General features: G+C 45.1%; 1 protein-coding gene across 4 annotated transcripts in view; it reads right to left on the reverse strand.

Annotated features, from left to right (window-relative positions):
* Positions 1-439: 439 nt before the first annotated feature.
* The window catches only part of LOC139538704 (unconventional myosin-XVI-like), a 307,739-nt gene continuing 284,214 nt past the window's right edge, over positions 440-23,964 (reverse strand). For 3 of the 4 annotated variants that reach the window (XM_071341081.1, XM_071341079.1, XM_071341080.1), the window contains exons 31-35: positions 20,992-21,371; positions 19,552-20,796; positions 17,787-17,942; positions 15,526-15,611; positions 440-3,998 (exon numbers count right to left, since the gene is read on the reverse strand). In XM_071341081.1, the coding sequence (XP_071197182.1) occupies positions 3,819-3,998; positions 15,526-15,611; positions 17,787-17,942; positions 19,552-20,796; positions 20,992-21,371 (2,047 nt within the window). In that variant the 3' untranslated portion in view covers positions 440-3,818. Of the gene's footprint in view, positions 3,999-12,530; positions 12,620-15,525; positions 15,612-17,786; positions 17,943-19,551; positions 20,797-20,991; positions 21,372-23,964 lie in introns of all 4 variants that reach the window. The other variant, XM_071341082.1, reaches the window with a different exon arrangement.

Below are 23,964 nucleotides of genomic sequence, written 5' to 3' on the forward strand. Positions count from 1 at the left end.
ACTACGCACACCAATACTCCAACACACATACAAACACTCATTTGCTCACACACACATAATATGCAGATACATTTATTGAAACACACACAACAGGTAGCCTAGTGCGGGCCATTATCCGAAAGGTTGCTAGTTCGAATCCCCGAGCCCAATAGGTAAACTCTTCCCTTATCCCGAAATGCTCCAGGGTCGCTGTCAATAATGGCTGATCCCTGGCCTTGAACACACTCCGAGGGTGTCTCATGGGGAGTGGGATATGCAACAAAAACACATTTCCATTTCACACCACACACCCCCTATTTGTCCATCGACGCACGCACGCACACACACACACACACACACACACACACACACACACACACACACACACACACACACACACACACACACACACACACACACACACACACACACACACACACAGAGATAGAGGACAAGGGAATGGGCACAATTGTGCTTTATTGCTGTACAGGTATTTATAAAACATTGGAAACAAAACATGAAACACATATATAATTCTGATTTTCCACAAACACAATGTATGCAGGTAAAATATACTGTATGTCTGACAAAAAGAGGGGGAAGAAAACAACAACTATGAAAACAAGGCCGTGATATGCCTGTGCTAAAATATACAGTGTGTCATTGGAATACTGTACATGGACTGAGAACAGTAAAATGCCCCTTCTGCACTGGCTTTAGCACCATACATCTGGTCTAGGAACCTTATGACAAAGGGAGACCTGACTATGAATGAAAAATGGCAGTATCTAGTTCTTTAGGTCAGTTGTGAAGTCAGAAAACACATTGGGGACATATGTGTGTAGCTTTTACTGTATTTGAAGGTTTCCTTTGGAAGGGGAAACATCGTAGGGTGACAAGCACATAGGAGACATGACAGTGCAGTGACTCACAGTGTAAAGGGTAAAAGGATATTCAAATATCAAGCGTTAACTGCCGTGCATCGGTGGGTAAGAGGAAATGATGAGTGGTCAGATCATGCAGAGAGACAAAGAACTAACATCCTGTCTGAAATGCCTTAAAAAGTATCCATACCTCTTCTTCCTCATCATGTTTTCATTGCTTTACTAAATCATTCATAGTAGTATGGGATAAATAGACACAATACAAACAGGACGAACCTTAACCCTGTTTAGTGGTGGACCTCAGCACATCGGAGTAGGAGTGGTACACCTACCTATATGAAGTGATTTATTTTGTGTGTAGGATACTGGTATTGACTGGTACTGTCTCAATGTAAGTAGTGTATACTGTGTGCACTGTGGCAGCTCTGTCCAATAGTCACATGTACATGATGTAGAACTACAGTATGACCAACTGTATTGTTCTATCCAGACGTGTTGTTTCACCTCCGTTCCAATCCTAAAGCATCGTTCAATCACATATAGACATGGTATCTTAACACTATCACTTTGAAATACTGTATTCCATTGTCGTTAGCAGAGCTTGGGTGTTCAGAAGGTCTGGTTAAGTGGCTCACTCCTAGTCAATGTTTGATGTGATCTTCGCCCAATTTCTGTAGAAAATGTGGTGTTTCTTATCACATACACACACACACTCACACACACGGCTCAATCAACAACCAAGGATGCGCTAGTGATGGCGCTGCTAATTCCTAATACAGGATCAATCAGACTGTTGAAGGGTGATCAGTGTAAATGAGAAATCAATCAGAGCTATTGATACTTCCTGGCTTTTACAGTCAAACCAATCTTCTAAGATCAAATGGCTTGCAGAGGCACACCCATCCAATTTACCATGGTCAGATTACCCTCCCCAATCATAAACGTAACCATTAGGGGGATGTTAAAATATATGATCCTATATCAGTGGGTAGGGGCAACTTCTAGCTACTCCTTTACGATGTGGAAACCACACCAAACATCAATATTGTGCAATTTATCATCCAAACAACCATCAGACAAATGATGGAAACATCAGTCTTTCGCCACTGGAATATTGTCTTACAATAGATTCGCAGGGAAACAAACAAACAAACAAAATAAATACAGTATAAAGAAGTTTCATAGTAGTAGACAATCATTCCGCAAAAAAGGTGTTCACATTATAAAATAAACCTCTTCTCTTTGTCAGTCATTGCATTAAACCCAAGACATTCATATAATTCTCCATCTGCCATATAGACAATTCTCCAGTTCCCTTTCCATCTTCCCATTTCTGTGCTATTCTGATATAGTAAATGAAAACATTTTACAATTAAACATAGGCCATTATTTACAGGGAGGTTACCCTGGCAATGCCCTCTGACCCCTACAGCATCTTGGAGGGGGTGTTGGGATATTGCAGGGTTTGGGAGGGAAATAAAGAGAGTGATTGAGGAGGATGGGGTAGCTTTACATGAGAACTCTGTTGTGCTCCAGTTGCATCCTTGAATTGTACAGAAAAGTGTACAGGCTCCTAACATTGATTTACACAAGATAGAACATATCAAATGGGACGCTAATATGAAGAAAGTACCATTGTGGTTTAGAGCTTATTTCTCTGAGATGTTTGTAGAATAAATCTAGATAAGTAGTTAATTGAGGGACTGCGACAGATAGTTGTGCGTTGGTCATCTACACTGTTCTTTATTCAGTCTGTTTGTCTACACAAACACATCAGTAAAATACATCAGCCATAGCTGAGGTTGACTGGCCTAGAGTCCCGTTTTATGGCACTAAGCCCAGTAAAAACCTTACAGGACATTGATACAATCTGATCACAGGTGATCTAGCTACATGAACTAGCTACTATGGCCATCATTGTAAAATACAGCTCTGCTATTGTCTTGCCTAGTCAGTAATATCTGTACAGTGTTTTTTTTTTTTACTGTTGTGGATGTTCTGTTCAGTTTGCGCTAAAGCGAAAGGCTGTTGGCTAGCTGGGGATGAAACAAGTGCACCATGGGATATCGCTGAGGTTTCCCTGACCCCTGAACTCTGAGCTATTGTTGCCACGGTTACAGAAGCACCTAAAGCACCTTGTAGCGTGAGGCTAAAGCGGTAGCTGGTACCTGAAGGAGTCCATAAGACTAGAGACAGGAGTTTTCCCTGGTCAGATCACATGGTCAGGAAAACCTCCTGGTCCTAGAGATGATAACTGGTCTGTAAGCCAGAGCAGTGAGGTTCAACAGAGGAGATGTTTAAAGGCCTTGGCTCGCTTGTAAACTTCAGACATGTCTGGAGGGGAGGGTACACACATGTTCTGTTGTGCCCATAGGCACAGATCTAGGATCAACTTACCTTCCCCATGAGCATCAGAGGGGAAAGACAAAAACAGACCCTAGATCAGTGTCATCCTAGTGCGCATCACACACCTGACACATATAACATCACACAGAGTGACATCAGCACCATGTTTTGGGGTTTGGGCTGGGAGATGTTGCGTAAGCAGTAACTGCATGGTAGGCTTTGATAGAGAGAGAACGTGCACCAGATTTACTAGACAGAAAACACATAGGCAAACCTCATTCCACATAGCAACTATTGTATGTACAGTCCTCTCCTCTGTTAGCCTACATCCAGCTTGTTAGAGAGAGAGAGAGAGAGAGAGAGAGAGAGAGAGAGAGAGAGAGAGAGAGAGAGAGAGAATGGATCCTGATCGCTGCTCTATTCCCTTTCTACCTCCTTTATCTGTCTATGCTCGTGTGGGTTGGGTTGTCCTAGCCAATGAAATGCCTCTCTCTCAGACCTGTCCTTCGCCGAATGGGTGGCAGACATGGGCAGGAGGCAGACAAGAAAGGCAGTGTGAGGCGTGGAGAGTGGGCATCGGTCGGACATCCCAGGTTGGACATCCTCCCACTATGGAGAAGACTTCCTATTAGCCCTGACCAGTGTGGTGGGTGGGGTTTGTGGTGTTCCGTTGACGTCCTGTTGGTGCCTCCAGTCGGCCCGCCCCTCACACAGCGCCCTACGCCAGCGGAGCAACTCCCCCAGGGCGGCGGCCTCGTCCCCCCCACATCCACGCAGACGCTGGATCACCTGGCGGAAGGAGAGGGGTTAATTAAATCATGTAAAAATGTACTAATGATAACCTATCAATCTCATCCTAGAGAAAGCAATAAACAGACAGCATAGAGTACAATACAGTACACTACATTTGGCCAGGGTGAATATGAGCAAGATGCGGAGTGGTCTGTAATGACCAGCAGTGGGGTAAAGGAGGAGGATAGGAAAGACCAAAAAAAAGAATTTTATCTCATATCTCAATGGGTCTCTAAAAGAGCTGGAGGACTACCTCTGATATATCTATCATATTCATACCCTGATCATGATCTGGTTGGTGCAAGCCTCCACATCAGCTGAAGAGAAATAGGTCACACCGCAAGAGTAATCTGGGCCTGATCCATCATTCTGAAAGGAGCCATAATCATTAAGCTGATTCCCTCTCTGTTCACTCTGTGGGCCAGTTCCCTTCTAGGCCCGTTAGAACGGAGGCAGAGGAAATAAACCTGTGCTCATCAACTGTATTTAATGACATATAATATTTAATGACATATAATTTCCATATCCTGATTCTGTGGAGTCTATATATCAACACTAACAGGGATGAAGGTGTGTGTGTTTGTGAGCTGACAATGGGCTCTGACAGGATGGTGGCATGCAGCAGCAACCCCTTACACGCTTCACCCATAACCCCCCCAGCCTCCCGTCAGTGTCTGTGCAGCACGTCATCAGTCACCAGCCAGTCAATACGCAGGCAGATCAATCAGACAAGAATTCCAATCATCCACAGCCACTTAATGCCAGCGACCGACCAGCGACCAACTGATTGTTGCTAAGGGCAGAAACTGAAACTCCTCATATAGCTTTAACACTGTATAAGGGTTCTCAATGTAGTGGAGAGGTGTCCAAAATTGTTTGGTCTAACCCCTTTCCCCTGGTTACAAACCCACTGTTTCACTGACTTGGGTATAGAAGTGAACCTGTTGCGTTACTGCAGTAAACAGAAGCTAAGATACAGACATGCACACACAGTCTGTGTTGTGGTTAAGCTATTGCTGCTATGCTGATGATGTTGAGGTGATGGCGATTCCTGTCTGTGTTTTCCATCTCTGTTTTGTTCAGAAGGGGAGCAGAGCGTCACGGCTAAATAAAACCACAGCAGGGACTCATACCGCAACATTTTCCCTGCACTACGCCAAGCACACAGTACAGCACTGACGCACTCTAGGAATCCAGGCCACACACGCACGCACGCACAAATGCACAGTAATGCGCGCACACATTGACAGACACATCCACACACATATATTGATAGCCTGTACCAGCACAGTGCTCAGTGACCTAATCTATAATTTACACATCCCTGCCAGGCTATTCTGAGCCATGATGCCAGGAACACCGGCTACTGGAACAGCAGACATGCACACGGTGTCCTACTGTCGTATGCACGTTAGGGCTGGGCGATATGGACAAAATATCATATCAAGACAGTTTTGACGGTATTTTATTTGAATAATAAAAGTTCTAAATATGCTTTATGAGTAGTTCATGACACTAGGGTGGCAACGCATAAATTATAAGTGACTTCAATCCAACTCCAAACAAAAACATGTTTTTATTTTTTCATCAATTTCTGCATTTCCTGTACTTTTATTATAAATTCAACACTGTGCCATGTAGCATGATATGGGCAAAAAATATAGGCCTAGTTAATTGTTAGCTGTTGGAATCATGGAAATACAATGATTATTCTAATTCTACAGTTAGAATATAGTGGGCAGCACCTTGAACACATTGTTGTTTGACATTACAACAAATGAATAAACCAGGGAGGAATTAACTGACAGGGTAAAAACCAAAGTGCTAGTCAGTGTTTCCAGGTGACCCTAATTAGATGTTATGACATGTTTTCTTACTTCATGTAGCTAGTTAGCTAGCCAACATATTCATGTTTCAGCTATTCCTCTCAGATTAGATACTGTTGCACAAACAGGCTTATCTAGGCCTACACCAGCACTGGTACCAGGCAGCATTAGCTAGCTAGCTACGTTTGCGCTGACTTAGTACATTTCGAAACTAACTAGCGATTAGCATTAGCGGCTAACACTAACTATTTTAGCAACACCTTGCTAAGAAAAGACAAACTAGCAGATAGTAGTTTGCAGACAGTAAGACACAGAAAACAATTGTGTATAGAACGCTTGTGGAAAGCAGCATGTCACCAACATTGTTACCTTCATCTGACCATGGAGAGTGAACGGCAAGAAAGCGCTTGTGACTCACTGATCAAGCAACTGCTCTCTCCTTGAGTGAGAGGGGGCAGGGCTTGGTGTGGTTAGCGGCATGCAGCAGCAGGAGGAGAGGGAGAGAGATGACTAGTAGTAGCAAACATGGCTATTAAACGCACCGAAGTAGCGTATCACATTTAACAAACCAAACATTGAAATAACATTATATAAGTAAAAGTACAAAAAACTCAAACCGGTCTGTGCATCAATTCAGATATATAGTAAATTACGGTATACCACCCAGCCCTTATGCGCATGCACGTGCGCACGCACACACACAAGATAGAGATGCATGGAGACACATGAACAGACAAACAAACCTAATGACATTATGCTATTCACATAGACACATTCAGTAGTCCACAGTGACTGATTGTGATTCTATGACTCTACTCCTTAATGAGTGACATCAACCACATCTGGTAGTCTGATGTTACAGTAGCCATGGTAAAGATGATGCAATTAATTCCCCCTACACACAGCCAACACAGACAGACAACTCATTCACTCTATTGATAGAATATGAAGTAATTTTGTTTTTCAAATGAGACAAACGATCAATCGCCACAACTGGCAAGCACACATACAAACATGTTAAATCGAACACACACCCATACACTCAGACAGACACGCACACATGACTGCAAGTGCACGAACACACACACTCTCTTTTTATCTCTATATTTCTCTCTCTTGCTCTCTTAAATGACTCCTCCCCTAGCGAGAGACGGTATAAAGCAATATGGTAATAGTATGGTAATAAAATTATAATCTGGGATGAACAGTGGTCATTCTCAGCTGTCAATCAAAGGTTAGGGGTGGCCAACTCCCACTGGGATAAAACACCGGGGAAGCAGATAGAACAGAAAAGCCATGGGGGGAAATCAGAAAGTACAACATAGACCAGTACACATCAACTGAGAGGGTATAGTGAAGACAGTAAAATAGGTTGAACAGTGTTTTTTATTTACCTAGCCATTTTATATGTGCTTGTATCTCAGGGATTCTTAAAAGTTGGGAAAATCATTGTCCGGCAGGGAAACTTTATTTTTATAGTTGGAAAAATTCATAATTTTTGCTTAAAACGTATATTTAGGGGAATTTTATTTTATTTTATTTATTTTATTTTATTGTAATTTTCAAAATATTTCAGATATTATTCATTTCCATGTAGGCTCTGTGCCAGGAAATGCGCTTGTCCAGAGCAAAGGATCACAATTTCATTGATTTAAACAAACAATACTGAAATCACCATGGTCACAACCATAATCTGTGAACTCCAATCATCCTTATAGATTAAGATAGAATATGATTTATGGTTCAGATATGTTACATTTAATTAGGTTTTAGAGTCATAAAGCAACTGAGCAAAAACTAAATTGATACTAATTTGTCAACTCCGTAAGATTTAGTCTAACGTCAACTCCGTCACAGTGCTGTAAAATCTGATAGAATGGTTATTCTTATTGGGGATTTTTAAATGAATAATTTTCCAAATTTTCCAAATGTTTATAATAAACATATTTCTAGAGGCAAAAATCTGTTTTGAGTATCAGTTGTCAACTCAATCAGAGGCTTGTCAACTCTGTCACTGATTGCTAACACCCCTACGATCAATAAATATTGCAACATATGCTTAAACTATTGAAGTATTTGCTGTGCTAGAACTAAGGGATAATTGCTTTATGTTGTTTTATGTTATGAATCTAGAAAAATCACGGCCTTCGGTCCGGAGCCTCCAGCAACGGCTTCCGGTCCGGAGACCGCAACGAGGGTCCCCAGTCCTGGGCCCGCAACGAGGGTCGCCAGTCCGGGGCCCGCAACGAGGGTCGCCAGTCCGGGCCCGCAACGAGGGTCCCCAGTCCGTGGCCCGCAACGAGGTTCGCCAGTCCGGGGCCCGCAACGAGGTTCGCCAGTCCGGGGCCCGCAACGAGGGTCCTCAGTCCGGGGCCCGCAACGAGGGTTCCCAGTCCGTGGTCGGCGACGAGGGTCCCCGCACCAGAGGTGCCACCAAAGTGGGGTGAGCCAGAGGTGGAGCGGGGTCTACGTCCCGCACCAGATCCCCCACCGCGGATAGAGCCCACCCAGACCCTCCCCTATAGGTTCAGGTTTTGCGGCCGGAGTCCGCACCTTTGGGGGGGGGGGGGGGGGTACTGTCACGCCCTGACCTTAGAGAGACTTTTTATATCTCTATTTGGTTTGGTCAGGGTGTGATTTGTGGTGGGCATTCTATGTTCTGTTTTCTAGGTTTGTGTATTTCTATGTTTTGGCCGGGTATGGTTCGCAAACAGGGACAGCTGTCCATCGTTGTCTCTGATTGGGAATCATACTTAGGCAGCCTTTTTCCCTTGTGTCATTGTGGGAAGTTGTCTTTGTTTGGGTGTACTATAGCCCTTGTAAGCTTCACGGTCGTTTCTTGTTTTGTTGTTTTGTTGGCAACATTTATTCAAATAAACGAAAATGTACGCTTACCACGCTACACCTTGGTCTTCCTTTAACGACGGCCGTGACATTAGCCAAATACATTTAAACTCAATTTTTCACAATTCCTGACATTTAATATTAGTAAAAATTCCATGTCTAAGGTCAGTTAGGATCTCCACTTTATTTTAAGAATTTGAAATGTCAGAATAATAGTAGAGAAAATTATTTAATTCAGCATTTCTTTTTTTCATTACCTTACCAGTGGGTCAGAAGTTTACATACACTCAATTAGTATTTGATAGCATTTCCTTTAAATTGTCTAACTTGGGTCAAACACTTCGTGTAGTCTTCCACAAGCTTCCCACAATAAGTTGGGTGAATTTTGGCCCATTCCTGATGACAGAGCTGGTGTAACTGAGTCAGGTGTGTAGGCCTCCTTGCTCGCACACACTTTTTCAGTTCTGCCCACAAATGGATTGAGGTCAGGGCTCTGTTACGACCACTCCAACACCTTGACTTTGTTGTTCTTAAGCCATTTTTCCACAACTTTGGAAGTATGCTTGGGTCATTGTCCATTTGGAAGACCCATTTGCGACCAAGCTTTAACTTCCTGACTGATGTCTTGAGATGTTGCTTCAATGTATCCACATCATTATCCTGTCTTCATGATGCCATCTATTTTATGAAGTGCACCAGTTCCTCCTGCAGCAAAGCACCCCCACGACATGTAGCAAACTCATGATGGGTATAGGGGAAATTTGAGTATCATGTAGTAGCCTAAACCTATCGATGTTACATTGAACTGGGTGAATGGAATATGAATTAAAGTCATCCAACATGCTGTAATAGAAATAAGGCCATGCTCATGAAAAAAACAATTGTCCTCCCTCATCATAAATGGCACTGACCGCCACTGACCCACACACAGACTGTGTCCCAAAGTAATAATCTTAATAAAGGAAAAGATAAGGACCTTGCTGATATTTTCTCTAAATTACACACACATACCCACCAGAGAGAAAGCACGAGAAAGAAGGAGTGACCGCTAATGACCTAGATGTGTGGCCTCCCTGCTCCACACGCATGGCTTAGGGAAAAAGAGAGATTTCAGGGAACCCAGCAGGACAAAATCACACACACGCTTCAATTCTGAGAAGGCTCTGTGTGCGACAGGTCAACAACACCAGACCTGCATATACACACGAACATACACAGACAAACAACACAAACACGTATGTCACATTGTGTACACACACTCTCATGTAAGACTGGGATTATCCTGAGTGGATTGGATGTGGGGAGACAAGCTCTCACGCCTTTCCGCCCAGCCCCGTCCTCTACATACCTCTTTCAATCACTCTCTTTATCCCTCTCTCTATTCTTCCTCCCCTCGTTTCTGTCCCTTTCCATGCCTTAGGAGAAGAACCAGAGAACCCTTTGGGTGCCCCCTAATCCCTTTCTCGCCTCCCTCTGGCATTGTGGCACAATTGGGTCCTTCAGCAGTCACTCTACTGAACTGACCAATGGGAGAAAACAAACAAACAATCATGTGTTTCCTCATGAGATCAGTGCAGAGCACCACTGTCTACATGCACTAAAGCACACCCGTTCATTGCCAATTAAAAGCTATCCATCCCCCTCTTCCCTCTCTTCCCCATTCATCCCTCCTTCTCTTTCCCCGCTCTCCTGATCTACTAATCCCACATAAACACAGTTTGGAATGTGGCTAATAGAATGGGATTCTGGGTCGCGGAGTCTTTCGCACCTCTTCAATGAACTCATCATAATGGAACTGGGACCGGGTTCCAACCATCCAGAGAGGCAGGCCTGATTAGATAGGGACGGAGAATGAAGTCACTTCAGTCCCTATTGAGTTTTCAACACCAGTTAACTTATCATAAGAATAATGAGTTCCCAAGGTTTAAAATGAAGGGCTTTTTCAGGGCAATGCTGAATGCATCGTTTGTTGTGTTGTTACAAAGACAGCAGGTGCCCTGAGGGACATTCATGGAGGATATAGGAGTTACTTTAATCTATAACTATGGGACTGTGGTGTACCATTCTCTGTTACATTTTAATGTTGAATGGAAATTCACTATGGATGTTTCATGATCCCGGGAACAATGCTAGGCTGTCTTTTGAGATATACAGTAAAACTACATTCTCAATCACAATGCATTTTTCCATAGTCGCCCTACATCCATCTTGGCACTCATTTGCGTGAATTTCAGAAAACTTTTACATTTTTTCTTGACTGAAACAGAAATCAAGGGTTATCAAAGAGACGCAGATATAGGTCAAGGTCCTCCATATCACCTCCATCATATGGAAGCAATGTAGCAATCACAAGCAATTTCCTTCATTAAATAATCTATGCCGATCCTTTCAACAATTGTTTTTCAATCATAGTCAAAGAAAATTAATTGCTTGATGAATGCCACTGTGAAGGAAAAGGGGATGGGCACCATGAATTATAAACATGAATTATAAACATAAACAATCCAGCAGATGAGCAGAGAAAAAAACAGTGTAAAAAAACTGCAGCTCTCTTTTGTTTGAGAAGATAACAGACGTCGACATGAATATACACCCACTTTTAGCACACTGTTGTGAATGAGTGTATGTGTGTTTGTCTCTGTGTGTTTGTCTCTGTGTGTGTGCGCGTGTGTGGTCCAAGGACAACCTCCAAGAGCATCCCTCACCCAAGGACGTCTGACAGAGAAGCTGAGAACCAAGGTCTGCACCCAAACATATGATTAACGTTCTCCAAACATGTCCATCTTTGAGTGGGGCCTGTCCAGGCTGTGATTATGTGGAGGCAGCTCCCTAAGCTACTTATATTGAGGTTAGCCCGGGGTCACTCCACTGAGCCGTACGACAGGTTGGTTTACACCCCAACTCTCATTGAGCTGCTCCATGGGAGAGAACCACTCACTGACAAACTACCTCATCTAAACTCTACTTAACGCTAGCCATTTACCTCCACCACCTAACAATCTAACCCCACCTCACCAACTGGGAGCATGTATACCATTAACTCTCTCACTGCCCTTTCCTGACTTACCCTATACACTTTACCCACTACGGGCCACTTCTCTGCACACTTCTGTACTGCACACTGTGCGACTCCAGCTCATCTTTCCACCTGACTCTACACACTTCTGTACTGCACACTGTGTGCCTCCAGCTCATCTTTCCACCTGACTCTACACACTTCTGTACTGCACACTGTGTGACTCCAGCTCATCTTTCCACCTGACTCTACACACTTCTGTACTGCACACTGTGTGCCTCCAGCTCATCTTCCCACCTGACTCTACACACTTCCTTCTCTAATTCATGGCCTAAAACATAAGTAATAACTTACCCCCTCCCCCATAGACATTTCATGGAATGAACAATACAGTTATTGCTTTAGCTTTCCCTCCTATTGGCTTGGTGGAGTTTTCGCCATATTGCGTATACCTGTCCAATCCTTTCAGATGAACAACCTGTAGTAGGTGACTGAGGGTTAGGGGTTTAACTAGGGATCACTCCCCCCACCCCTTAGCTGAATGTCAGACAAGAGAGTGGAGCACAGAGTCAAACCCAGAGCTGCAGTTTCCTTTCTGAGCGATGAGTGGAAGAGAGTAGGATGAAGTTGCCTCTTATATACCCGGATCCAAGATCAGTTTTCCCCTCCTAATGGTTAAGTTTAGGATTACAGGGATGACAATCTGATCCTAGATCTGTGGTTAGGGGTAACTTCTCCTAGGAGCAGGGTGACAGGTTACAGGAAGTGGATTGAACAAGAAGAGGAAGTGTGGAAGGGAGGGAGAGCATCGAGCTAGGGTATGATACGGTCAACCACACTCACCCCGTCCCTAATGTGAGGGGTGCTCCGGCGCCCGCCTTGCCTTAGAGTGCAGCCCCCGCACCGAAGGGCGAGAAGTTGAGATGACCCCTCTGGAAGAAGATAAAGAGAGAAAGACAGCCATATCCTTTAGTACGGAGGACGGAGAGAGAGAGAGAGAGAGAGAGAGAGAGAGTGAGAGAGAAAGAGAGACAGAGAGAGCAGAATTCCCCAATACACTACTGTTAAGATTCAATGGGACCAAAGACCCATTGAGGACATACAATAAGAGCAATAAGCACTGCATGGCACCTGACATACCCTGAATCCATACCGTGTTCTTTGACCATCACATGCTGGTGTCATGGAATGCTTCAGTGGATTCGTACCATGGCATATTCCAGTCATAAAAAAGGGAATGCATATTCCACACGATACCATGTAAGGGAGACGTTAAAAGTTCAGAGAAGGAAAGAACACATGTTTAGAGACACCAGAGAGTAACTTAGAGAGTGAAAGAGAGTACTTCCAGAATGAACCTGTCTAGAGAGAGCTACTCTGTCAGGAGCTGTTCTAAGCCAGAGTAAGAATAACTGGGCCTGTCCTTAAAGGGGCAATCTGCAGTTGCTACATCCATTTTTGGACTGAATGATATGTACCCATTGATTCTTGAAGAATATAACTTGTAAATAAATGTCTCATGAGCTTAGGTCAACTGTCGTAACCCATCAGAACCCAAAATATAAGCTTGTTTTACTCCAATGTTTATAAACAAATTAAATGTAAACAAACATGGTTAAAAGTATAATGTTGATATCATGGATGGTCAGTCCTTGGATCCATAGCTCTGTCCATGAATTATAGAGTGGTTGCATTTCTCCAGCCCATCCCTCAGCTTTTTACCAAAACATGGGCGGGGAGATTTTCCTTGTTATTGTTTGAACAGCTGTTTTAACAGAATGTGCTGGAACATCAATCTTTAACACTACACACTAAGTGTGGCGCAGGAGAGCGAAAACTGATTTACAAAGGTGTCGTTTAATATCCATAAACCACCGTCAACAGAACAATACAATAAATGGGTCAAACAAAACCCGGAAAATACCAGCATACCGTGCATAAGCACTACAAGAAACAATTACCGACAAGGACATGGGGGGGAACAGAGGGTTAAATACACAACAAGTAATTGATGGAATTGGAACCAGGTGTGATGGAAGACAAGACGCTTTGTCTTGGAAAATGAAAAGTGGATCAGCGATGGCTAGAAGGTCGGTGACTTCAACCGCCGAACAAACAAGGAGAGGGACCAACTTCTCACACAAGACAGAGGGCGTCTTCCAGCCTTATCAGGAGCACTCCCTCTGTGTGTGTCTCTATAAGCAACAGCATTGCTTGCTGTTTGGGGTTTTAGGCTGGGTTTCTGTATAGCTTCTGCTGATGTAAAAAGGGCTTTCTAAATACATTTGATTGATTGAAATTTGATTGATAGAGCACCCATACTCCATTAACTAACCGGGAACATCGTGTGCCTCCTCGGCATTCCCGGGAATCTCAAGGGAATACTGTCACCTGAGCCGGTCGGAACGCTGATAGGAATGTTCTTGTTCGCTTCCTACTGTAGCTACACGCTCCTCATCTTAACTCACAAGAAGAATGATTTTCCCTGTGTTTTAACAATGTGGATTATGGGGAGCGGTTACATCCTGAAATCTCCTAATGATGACAGGTTGAGGACAGGTTGAGATAGATAATGTCAGGACAAACCAGAGGAAATATTGGTCGGTTTTAACCGATGTCCATTATATTAAATTGAAATCTTGTCATTATGACTTGAGACCTGCTCTACACCAGCCTATGGATTTGACCTTTGTGAGAAGTCAGTCAGAGAGGACAGTTACAGTGATTAGGGTTATGTGTAGCCAGGAGTTTTTCCTGAACATGTAACCTGACCAGGAAAATCTCTGGGCCCTGGTCAGGTTTACATTGTCAGGAAAAACACATGTATCCTCTACTAGTTTGTGGTGGTGGTGGTGTTTGTGTGTGTGTGTGTGTGTGTGTGTGTGTGTGTGTGTGTGTGTGTGTGTGTGTGTGTGTGTGTGTGTGTGTGTGTGTGTGTGTGTGTGTGTGTGTGTGTGTGTGTGTGTGTGTGTGTGTGTGTGTGTGTGTGTGTGTGTGTGTGTGTGTGTGTGTGTGTGTTAAGAGAACTGGTTTGGGATAGTTGTGGTGGTAGAGAAGAGAGTTAGTTCAGGATCTGGTGTCAGGGTATAGGGTTGTGTCTCTTTTGCTGCCGAGGTGTTATTGGTGTTGCAAACGTCTCTCGCAGTAGGGTTGATTCTGTCCCAGTGAATATTTCATGCCCTACTTTAATTATTAAGGCTCACAGCGCAAGTGTGTGTGGGTGTTTGTGTGTTTATCAACTGAGATGTACTCTGTGTGTGTCAAGGAGCTTCATGGTTTCAACTTGGTCATTTGACCTTGATCGGCCTTATATGACGCAGTCATGGGACCTTGTGATGGGGGGGAGGATGAAATCCAGTCCTGTAACCATACACCACAAGCATTGAGTGTCTTGGGAACTAGGGGAAGATCACGTCACAAGTGAAAAGTAGCGTTCAATACTGCTACTGTTAGTCTTAATGAAAAAATAACATCACCCAAAACAGACGAGCGGGCCTGACACACATCCTTGTGTGTGTGTGTGTGTGTGTGTGTGTGTGTGTGTGTGTGTGTGTGTGTGTGTGTGTGTGTGTGTGTGTGTGTGTGTGTGTGTGTGTGTGTGTGTGTGTGTGTGTGTGTGTGTGTGTGTGGCAGGCCAGTTTCACTCTCCACAATGAAAGGACAGTGCTGTAATGCCAGCATATTCATAGAGATTCAACTCTAAAAAGACTATTTAGAGAGGTTAGGCAACCTGTTCTAAATAAGGTAACACAACAGAGGGCCAGGGCTACTGGAACCACCAACACAGTCTCACCGACAGAGTGGCTGTGCCTGTATGTGTGTGTGTGTGTGTATTTACCTGAGTGTGATGGCTGTCCATATGCCTGTGCAGAGACGATGAGCTGGAAGAGTATGTCTTGGTGTGACCCTCATCTTCCATTGACCCTGAACAGAAAACAAGTACACACACACACAAACAAACGAAAAGCACACACACACACACACACACAAACAAACGAAAAGCACACACACACACAGGAGGGAAAGATATCAGCCAGTGGAGCCACTTTGAAAGACAGAAGTGGAGAGATGGATAAACAGAGTACCTGAGGAAGGGAAAGCCTTGCAGTGGAGGGGAGGTAAGTACTCTGTCACTCTAGACTTGCACTGTAACACTGAATCCCTCTCAGTTTCTGGGTCAACCCCTTTAATACTTCCTGTCTATTCTCTTGTATCTATCTCCTCCCTTCATCTCTGTCTGTCTCTCTTTCATTCTTCATCCCCCGGCATCCACACTATCGCTCCTCTCACCTTTTCTCTCTCTCTCTCTCTCTCTCTCTCTCTCTCTCTCTCTCTCTCTCTCTCTCTCTCTCTCTCTCTCTCTCTCTCTCTCTCTCTCTCTCTCTCTCTCTCTCTCTCTCTCTCTCTCTCTCTCTCTCTCTCTCTCTCTCTCTCTCTCTCTCTCTCTCTCTCTCTCTCTCTCTCTCTCTCTCTCTCTCTCTCTCTCTCCCCCTCACTCACTCACTCACTCACTCACTCACTCACTCACTCACTCACTCACTCACTCACTCAATTTAAATTCAAAGGGCTTTATTGGCATGGGAAACATATGTTTACATTGCCAAAGCAAGGAAAATAGATAATAAACAAAAGTGAAATAAACAATAAAAAATGAACAGTAAACATTACACATAAGTTCCAAAGGATTACAGACATTTTAAATGTCATATTACATCTATCTACAGTGTTGTAACGATGTGCAAATAGTTAAAGTACAAAAGGGAAAATAAATCAACATAAATATGGGTTGTATTTACAATGGTGTTTGTTCTTGACCGGTTGCCCTTTTCTTGTGGCAACAGGTTACAACTATTGCTGCTGTGATGGCACACTGTGGTATTTCACCCAATAGATATGGGAGTTTATCAAAATTGGGTTTGTTTTCGAATTCTTTGTGGATCTGTGTAATCTGAGGTAAATATGTGTCTCTAATATGGTCATACATTTGGAAGGAGGTTAGGAAGTGCAGCTCAGTTTCCACTTCATTTTGTGGGCAGTGTGCATATAGCATCTCTTGAGAGCCAGGTCTGCCTACGGCGGAGTCTCTCAATAGCAAGGCTGAGTCTGTACATAGTCAAAGCATTCCTTAGTTTTGGGTCAGTCACAGTGGTCAGCTATTCTGTCACTGTTTACTCTCTGTTTAGGGCCAAATAGCATTCTAGTTTGCTTAAAAATATATATATATTATTTTCCAATGTGTCTCGTAATTATATATATTTTTTCTCATGATTTGGTTGGGTCTAATTGTGTTGCTGTTCCAGGACCAGCTTGCTTAGGGGACTCTTCTCCAGGTTCATCTCTCTGTAGGTGATGGCTTTGTTATGGATCATTAGCAGGTATCGAACAAATTCTGTTCTGCATGCATTATTTGGTGTTTAACGTTGTACACAGAGGATTTTTGGGGGGCAGAATTCTGCATGCAATGTCCCATTTTGTGAATTCTTAGTTGGTGAGTGGACCCCAGAACTCACAACCATAAATCTTTCTCTCTTCATACTCCCTCCATTACAGACTCCAGGTGGGCTGGTGGCTTCATCACACTCAGAACTCCTGAGTTAGTGTCTAGAATGGCCTAGACCTCCTACTCATCATATCCTATGTATGTCTATGGTCTCTTACCTTCTACACCCCTCAACCCCCCGGGTCATATCCCAATAGTATTTTTAACAGATTCCTCTCCTCATCACTTCTTCATGGTTATCACCAGTCTGAGGGGCCTGATATGGCCATATGTGATTGAAGCAATATGCAATAACGTAAGATATATGTGATTTAATACGCTACTACACATCCTGAAAAAGACTGGTGGTCATGTCCCAATAGTCTTTAAGTGTCCCCTTTATGTCCCTGTGGGATCACTGATGTGACCTTGCTGGCTAATGTAGGTAACAGAAGTCATATTGGTATCAGCCCTCAGTGATCATGACGGAGAGAGGAGAAGAGACGAGGAGGAACCAAAGGAATCATTGGGATCGTTTCCTCTTTTCTCTTCTCACCCTACCTCTTTACCCACTATCGTTCACCGCTTCACCTGACCCCAACACCTACATTGGCTCTTACCGTTGGACAGCCGGTTGCCGTTCTCAATGGGAGTGGGGCTTGGGGAGGGGGGGGCGTGGTTGTTGGCGTTCTTGTCCTGTAGCTGCGGACACGAGGAGGTGGGGGTGGAGCCTGGGTGCTCCTCTCTACCTGGCAGGTTGATGTTGGAGTTGAACGCTGGGAGGAGGCACACACACACACACACACACACACACACACACACACACACACACACACACACACACACACACACACACACACACACACACACACACACACACACACACACACACACACACACACACACACACACACAACAATGTTACTGCCATAGGTTTGTTTCCATACATTGAATTGAATGTCTAATATTAAACTGTAAGTCTAGTCTTGTCTAAAAGTCCCCCAAAAGCCCATGCCCCTTCTACATCCAAGAATCCTGGGACGATAATCCTGAATCACCTGCCCCCTTACCAGGCCAACCAACTCAGAGAACCCTCTCAGACAGAATGTGTGTGTGTTGCGTTTGTGTGTCTGTATGTGTTGCGTGACGGGAATTCTGCCGTCCCATATCAGGAATGCCTGACTCCTGGCCACAAGAGGACTAAATATAACCATCAGAATTCTCCCACTCAACAGGAGTCACTATGTGTGTGTGTGTGTGTGTGTGTGTGTGTGTGTGTGTGTGTGTGTGTGTGTGTGTGTGTGTGTGTGTGTGTGTGTGTGTGTGTGTGTGTGTGTGTGTGTGTGTGTGTGTGTGTGTGTGTGTGTGTGTGTGTGTGTGTGTGTGTGAGTGTGTGAGTATGTGAGTATGTGAGTATGTGAGTATGTGAGTATGTGAGAGAGAGAGAGAGAGAGAGAGAGAGAGAGAGAGAGAGAGAGAGAGAGAGAGAGAGAGAGAGAGATGAACAGGGTTTTTTATGTGTGTGATTGAGTGAAAATGTAAATGAAAGAATGGTATGTGTTTGTATAATTGTGTGTGAGTGTGTGCATAAATCAAAGGGAATGCTTTTCCTGTGACAACATTTTTGGGGGGGAATGCCCTGTCGCCACCTGCCCTTTCCCCATGGCATTCCTGCAGCATTCCCGTATCCCACAGGAGAAGCAGGCTGCTCGTCACAGGCATGGCTGGGATACTTCCCCTAATCCGCGGGCCACCCCGGAGCATCGGGTGTCACGGATAACTGTTTAGCGCCGGGGAGGGAACGGAAGCAGGCTGTCCCGTTAAGCCCAGCAGCATCTCCCGTTCTCAGATCCCCCCGCCATCACCCCTCAAAATAACACAGCGGTCAAGACCCTGACTACCAGCCTCCTCTGGCATGCAGACTCTTTCCATGACGCCAGAGGTTTCACTGGACAGATGAAGGGTTAGGGCCCTAATGTAGACCACTACCGGAAGTAATCACGTGACCACAGAGAAATAATAACTATAACAGGCATCCCCATTCAGGTCAATGTATGTGTATGAGACAGTGTGTGAGGGATCAGATAGAGAGGTAATCGGTCTGCCCTCCTCCCCTCTCCCTCCCCTACGGTGGAGGCAGTGTCCAGGCGTGGTCAGGGTCGGCCCAATGCTGCCTCATAAATCTGAGTGATGGAGCATCTTTAATGAAAAACAAAGGTTAATGCCAGGACACCAGAGAGGAGGGAGGGACAGGGAGAGCTTCTCGCTGTTAAATAACTGTTGGGATACACTCTTAGTTATGTAGCTACTTTTTAGGCTCAGGAGAAGTGTGAGAAGCAATGGAAAGACCTTGAGGGTGTGTGTGTGTGTTACATTGTGACTCACCTCCCTCCCTCATCTTGCGTCCTGTAGTGGTCTTCTTGAGTAGGCTGCGTCCAGAGCTGAACAGGGTGTTGAGCTCATCCAGGGCTGGCTGAGGACTGGTCAGGGGTCTCCCGTTGGCTGGGTTGAACAGCAGGGGCGAGGAGGAGCAGGAGTGGGAACGGCGTGGCTCTGGACGGGTGGACTTGGCCGGAGAGTAGGGAGGGGGCTTCTCTCCTCCAGCCCTATGAGAGGAGGAGGAGTAGGAGGGTTTGGGAGAGTCCGAGCTGCCACCTCCCGTGACGGAAGCAGCCCGGGTAAGGGAGAGGATGCTGGACTCTGGGGGGAAAGGAAAGTGGGAGGGGGGGCGGTAGGGGGGAGGCAGGGCATTGGGGGGAGGAGGAGGAGGGGTGAGAGGAGGAGTGGGCTTGTCTGGGAGGAGGACGGAGAGAGAGGGGGAGGAGTCAGCACGCTGGCGGGAGTACTGGGGGGAGAGGGGGCTGTCTGGGCCGGTGTAGTTCAGGTTGGTTTCAAACACAGGCAGCTTCTTCACCTCCAAAGGGGTGAGGGGCGACTCATCAGACGCAGGGGAGCAGGTGACGGGGGAGGGGGGGAACACCAGGAGAGGGGGGCGGTGTGGGAGCAGGTTGGGGAAGGGTGCAGGGATATTGCTGGCTCCTCCGATGGCGGATGTTTGGGCCTCCATAGTGGTGGCTAGACCCACCAGCCCTGCCCTCTTCCCCTCCCCACTCTGAGAGGGAGACAAGCCCAACCCTAACCCCCCTAACATCAACCCTAACACCTCCAACTTCCCAGCGGCCGTCGCCATGGCAACCGTGCTTCCCACCGGAAGTCCCACCTCCTCGGGCAGGAAGTACTTCATCTCCTCGTAGACGGCCTCGGCATCTCCCTGCTGGGGGCTGTCGGGGGGGTCCTGGTGGCCCCCTCCCAGACTGTAACTCCTGGCATGAGCCCCCACCATCTCTATGTACACATCCTCCTCATCTTGGTCATGGTGCAGGCTCAGTGTCACCCCCTGTGTGCCATCCACAGACGCTGTGTGCCGCATCACCCCCCCCAGTCCCCCAGCGCGGGACAGCAGGGCCAGTTTGACGTCGGCAGGGCGTAGCTGGAGGAGGTTAATGCCGGCAGCGTTGATCTCTTCGTAGGAGCCCGTGAGCTTGGTGTTTGGGCTCCTCTTGGGCTTGGGAGGAGGCACCTTCCTCATGGTGGTGTAGTCATCACTGTGGGGCCGCGGCTTGGACAGAGCTGGGGAGAGATGAGAGGAGAAGCAGTTCACAACAGTTCCACTGACAGCTGTGTTTTGGGGTTCAAAGAAGCTTAGGTTATAATAGTTGGGGTGTTGTGGTGCATATATGCACTATCCGTAGGAGATAGCAGTGTTTTGGGGTACATAACGGCTGAGGTAATGATAGTTGAGAAGTATGTCATAATTGTGTGTACCATCCGTAGGTGACAGCTGTGTTTTTGGGGGGCTCCCTGCAGGCGACCCGCAGCTCTCGGGGGTGGGACTCTCTCTCGAGGGTCCCAGGGTCAGTCCGGCACTGACCGCCTCGTACGACACACTCAAACGAGTGTTGGGGTCCCGCTTGGGTTTGGGGGGAGGCTGTTTCCGTGGTGACGCCAGCCCCCCCCCTCCTCCCCCATCCTCGTTGTTATAGGCCACCTGCTGCAGGGCTGTTTTGATGGATGGTCCAGGGCTGGAATGTACCAAGTTCTCCATAGCCAGGGGGATGGGCACTGAGCTGGAGCGGAAGTGGCGGATAGTCCGGCTCCCCCCACTAACCGAGCCATCTTGGTTTCTTCTGCTCTTCTCCACAACCCTATAGGAGGGGGGCAGGAAATAATATCCACATGATAAATAAATGAACATTTGACCATTTTCAACCCCATTCCTCTCTTTCCCTCTATTGCTCAATTTCTCTCTCCCCCTCTCTCTCCTTCCCCTCACCATTGACCACACCTTGATGTTTGATCCTGGTTCCAACCAAACATAATAAACTGAATTTTTCTCTAGAGTGACAACCATAATATAATTACTTTTCATCTAATACAAATCCAGATCGGTGGGTCCCCCACGGGACGGTTGAGCTAACGTAAGCTAATGCGATTAGCATGAGGTTGTAAGTAATAATACCATTTCCCAGGACATAGACATATCTGATATTGGCAGAAAGCTTAAATTCTTGTTAATCTAATTGCATTGTCCAATTTACTGTAGCTATTACAGTGAAAGAATACCATGCTATTGTTTGAGGAGAGTGCACAGTTATGAACTTGAAATGTTGTTAATAAACCAATTAGGCACATTTGGGCAGTCTTGAAACAACATTTTGAACAGAAATGCAATGGTTCATTTAAAGTCTAAAACTTTGCACATAAACTTCGGCCATCTAGTGGACAAAATCCAATTTGCGCATGGGCTGGAATAATACATTATGGCCTTTTTCTTGCATTTCAAATATGATGGTACAAAAAAATACAAAATAACACATGTTTTTTTCTTTGTATTATCTTTTACCAGATCTAATGTGTTATATTCTCCTACATTCATTTCACATTTCCACAAACTTCAAAGTGTTTCCTTTCAAATAGTATCAAGAATATGCATATCCTTGCTTCAGGTCCTGATCTACAGGCAGTTAGATTTGCGTATGTCATTTTAGGCAAAAATTGGGAAAAAAGGGGCAGATCAACCTCTCTTGGGTAGGGGGCAGTATTTTGAAGTTTGGATGACAAACGTGCCCAAAGTAAACTGCCTGTTACTCAGGCCCAGAAGCTAGGATATGCATATGCATGGTAGTATTGGATATAAAACACTCTCTAAAACTGTTAAAATAATGTCTGTGAGTTTAACCTCTTTCAGCTAGGGGGCAGATTATTTTATGAATGTTTATTATGAGTATTTCTGTATTTTGAATTTGGCGCTCTGCAATTTCACCGGATGTTGGCCAGGTGGGACGCTACCATCCCACCTGCCCATAAGAAGTTTTAAGAGGGGTTAACATAATTATTCCCATTCTGGTAAGCAAAATGGCTGAATTGAGTAAAGGGTGTTCTGTTTCTACACAAAGCAGTGAAAACTCCTTAAGGCCATTAAATGCAATGTATGTGACATGTTCATGTCATCCCAGTGAAGGACTTTTCTGAAAACTTAATCTGTGTCAAATGCCACGAAATAAATGCTGCCAAGAAGAGGATCATTACTTTACTTGAGGAAATTAAACATCTGGAAGAGTGTTTCATTTTAAATAAGGAAGCCTCATGTTTAACCGCATTTGTTGATGCCTTTTTTCAAAGAGACGACTGTAACGGAACTTTTATGGATCTTGAGCATTTCCTCACCTTACCGCCTTTTGAACCTAGCCAAAAGTTGGATGATATCAGCTCTACCCCAGGCAGGCGTGAATGTAGTGTGATTGGTTTGAGGTGGAGGAAGAGACCCGCACCCCAGTGTTCTGTTTTTTTCTCGCAGCGTTGTGATATTAAACACTCAAATAATTTTGAGCCACTGTCCCCGCTGTCTTCCTCAGGGCATACAGACACCGGGTATGCAGTTGCTGTAGCTTCTACACTGATGCGGCCTTCTCCCCAGCCGATTTCTGCGGCGCCTGTCGCTGATCGGAGATACGGTAGCGGGGGGATCTGACCTGCGCTCATCATTGGAAGCTCAATGTTAAGGAACATCTTCTTGCCAGGGATTAGAAACCTATGCTATCCGGGTGCAAAAGTAAAGGATATCACTATGCTACTTCCTGAAGCCATCAACTAAAATCCATAGACAGATACTGTTATAGTACATGTGGGATTTAATGACACAAAGTTGCAAAACTGAAATACCAAAACAAACGTCACATTATATCAGGTCCCATACCCACGATGAGACGTGGATACGGTAGATTCAGTAGGTTGCTATCACTTCAGGTCTGGCTAAAGAGTTATTGTAACTCTGTCAATGTTGTCTTTATGGGGCGGCAGGTAGACTAGTGGTTAGAGTGTTGGACTAGTAACCAAAAGGTTGCAAGATCGAATCCCCGAGGTAAGAATCTGTCGCTCTGCCCCTGAACAAGTCAGTTAACCCACTGTTCCTAGGCCGTCACTGAAAATAAGAATTTGTTCTTAACTGACTTGCCTAGTTAAATAAAGGTTTAAAAAAAATTGCAACTTTGACACTTTTTGGAAAGAGAAAAGATTCTACAAAGAAGACGGAATTCACTATCTCGGGGCTTATACATTGCAAGGCCATTTTAAGGCTGCTCTAAGAGATTGACTGGGATATAACCTGCAATCTAACCAGGTTATACCAACAATCATCACACATCAAACTATGTCTGATGTTAAATACTCTAGTCAAGTCAAGGAAATCTACATTATCCCTGTCGTAATTTCAATAGGATTTAAACTGCCACCAAATAG

Source organism: Salvelinus alpinus, chromosome 14 (genome assembly GCF_045679555.1).
Source record: "Salvelinus alpinus chromosome 14, SLU_Salpinus.1, whole genome shotgun sequence".
Classification (NCBI taxonomy): domain Eukaryota; kingdom Metazoa; phylum Chordata; class Actinopteri; order Salmoniformes; family Salmonidae; genus Salvelinus; species Salvelinus alpinus.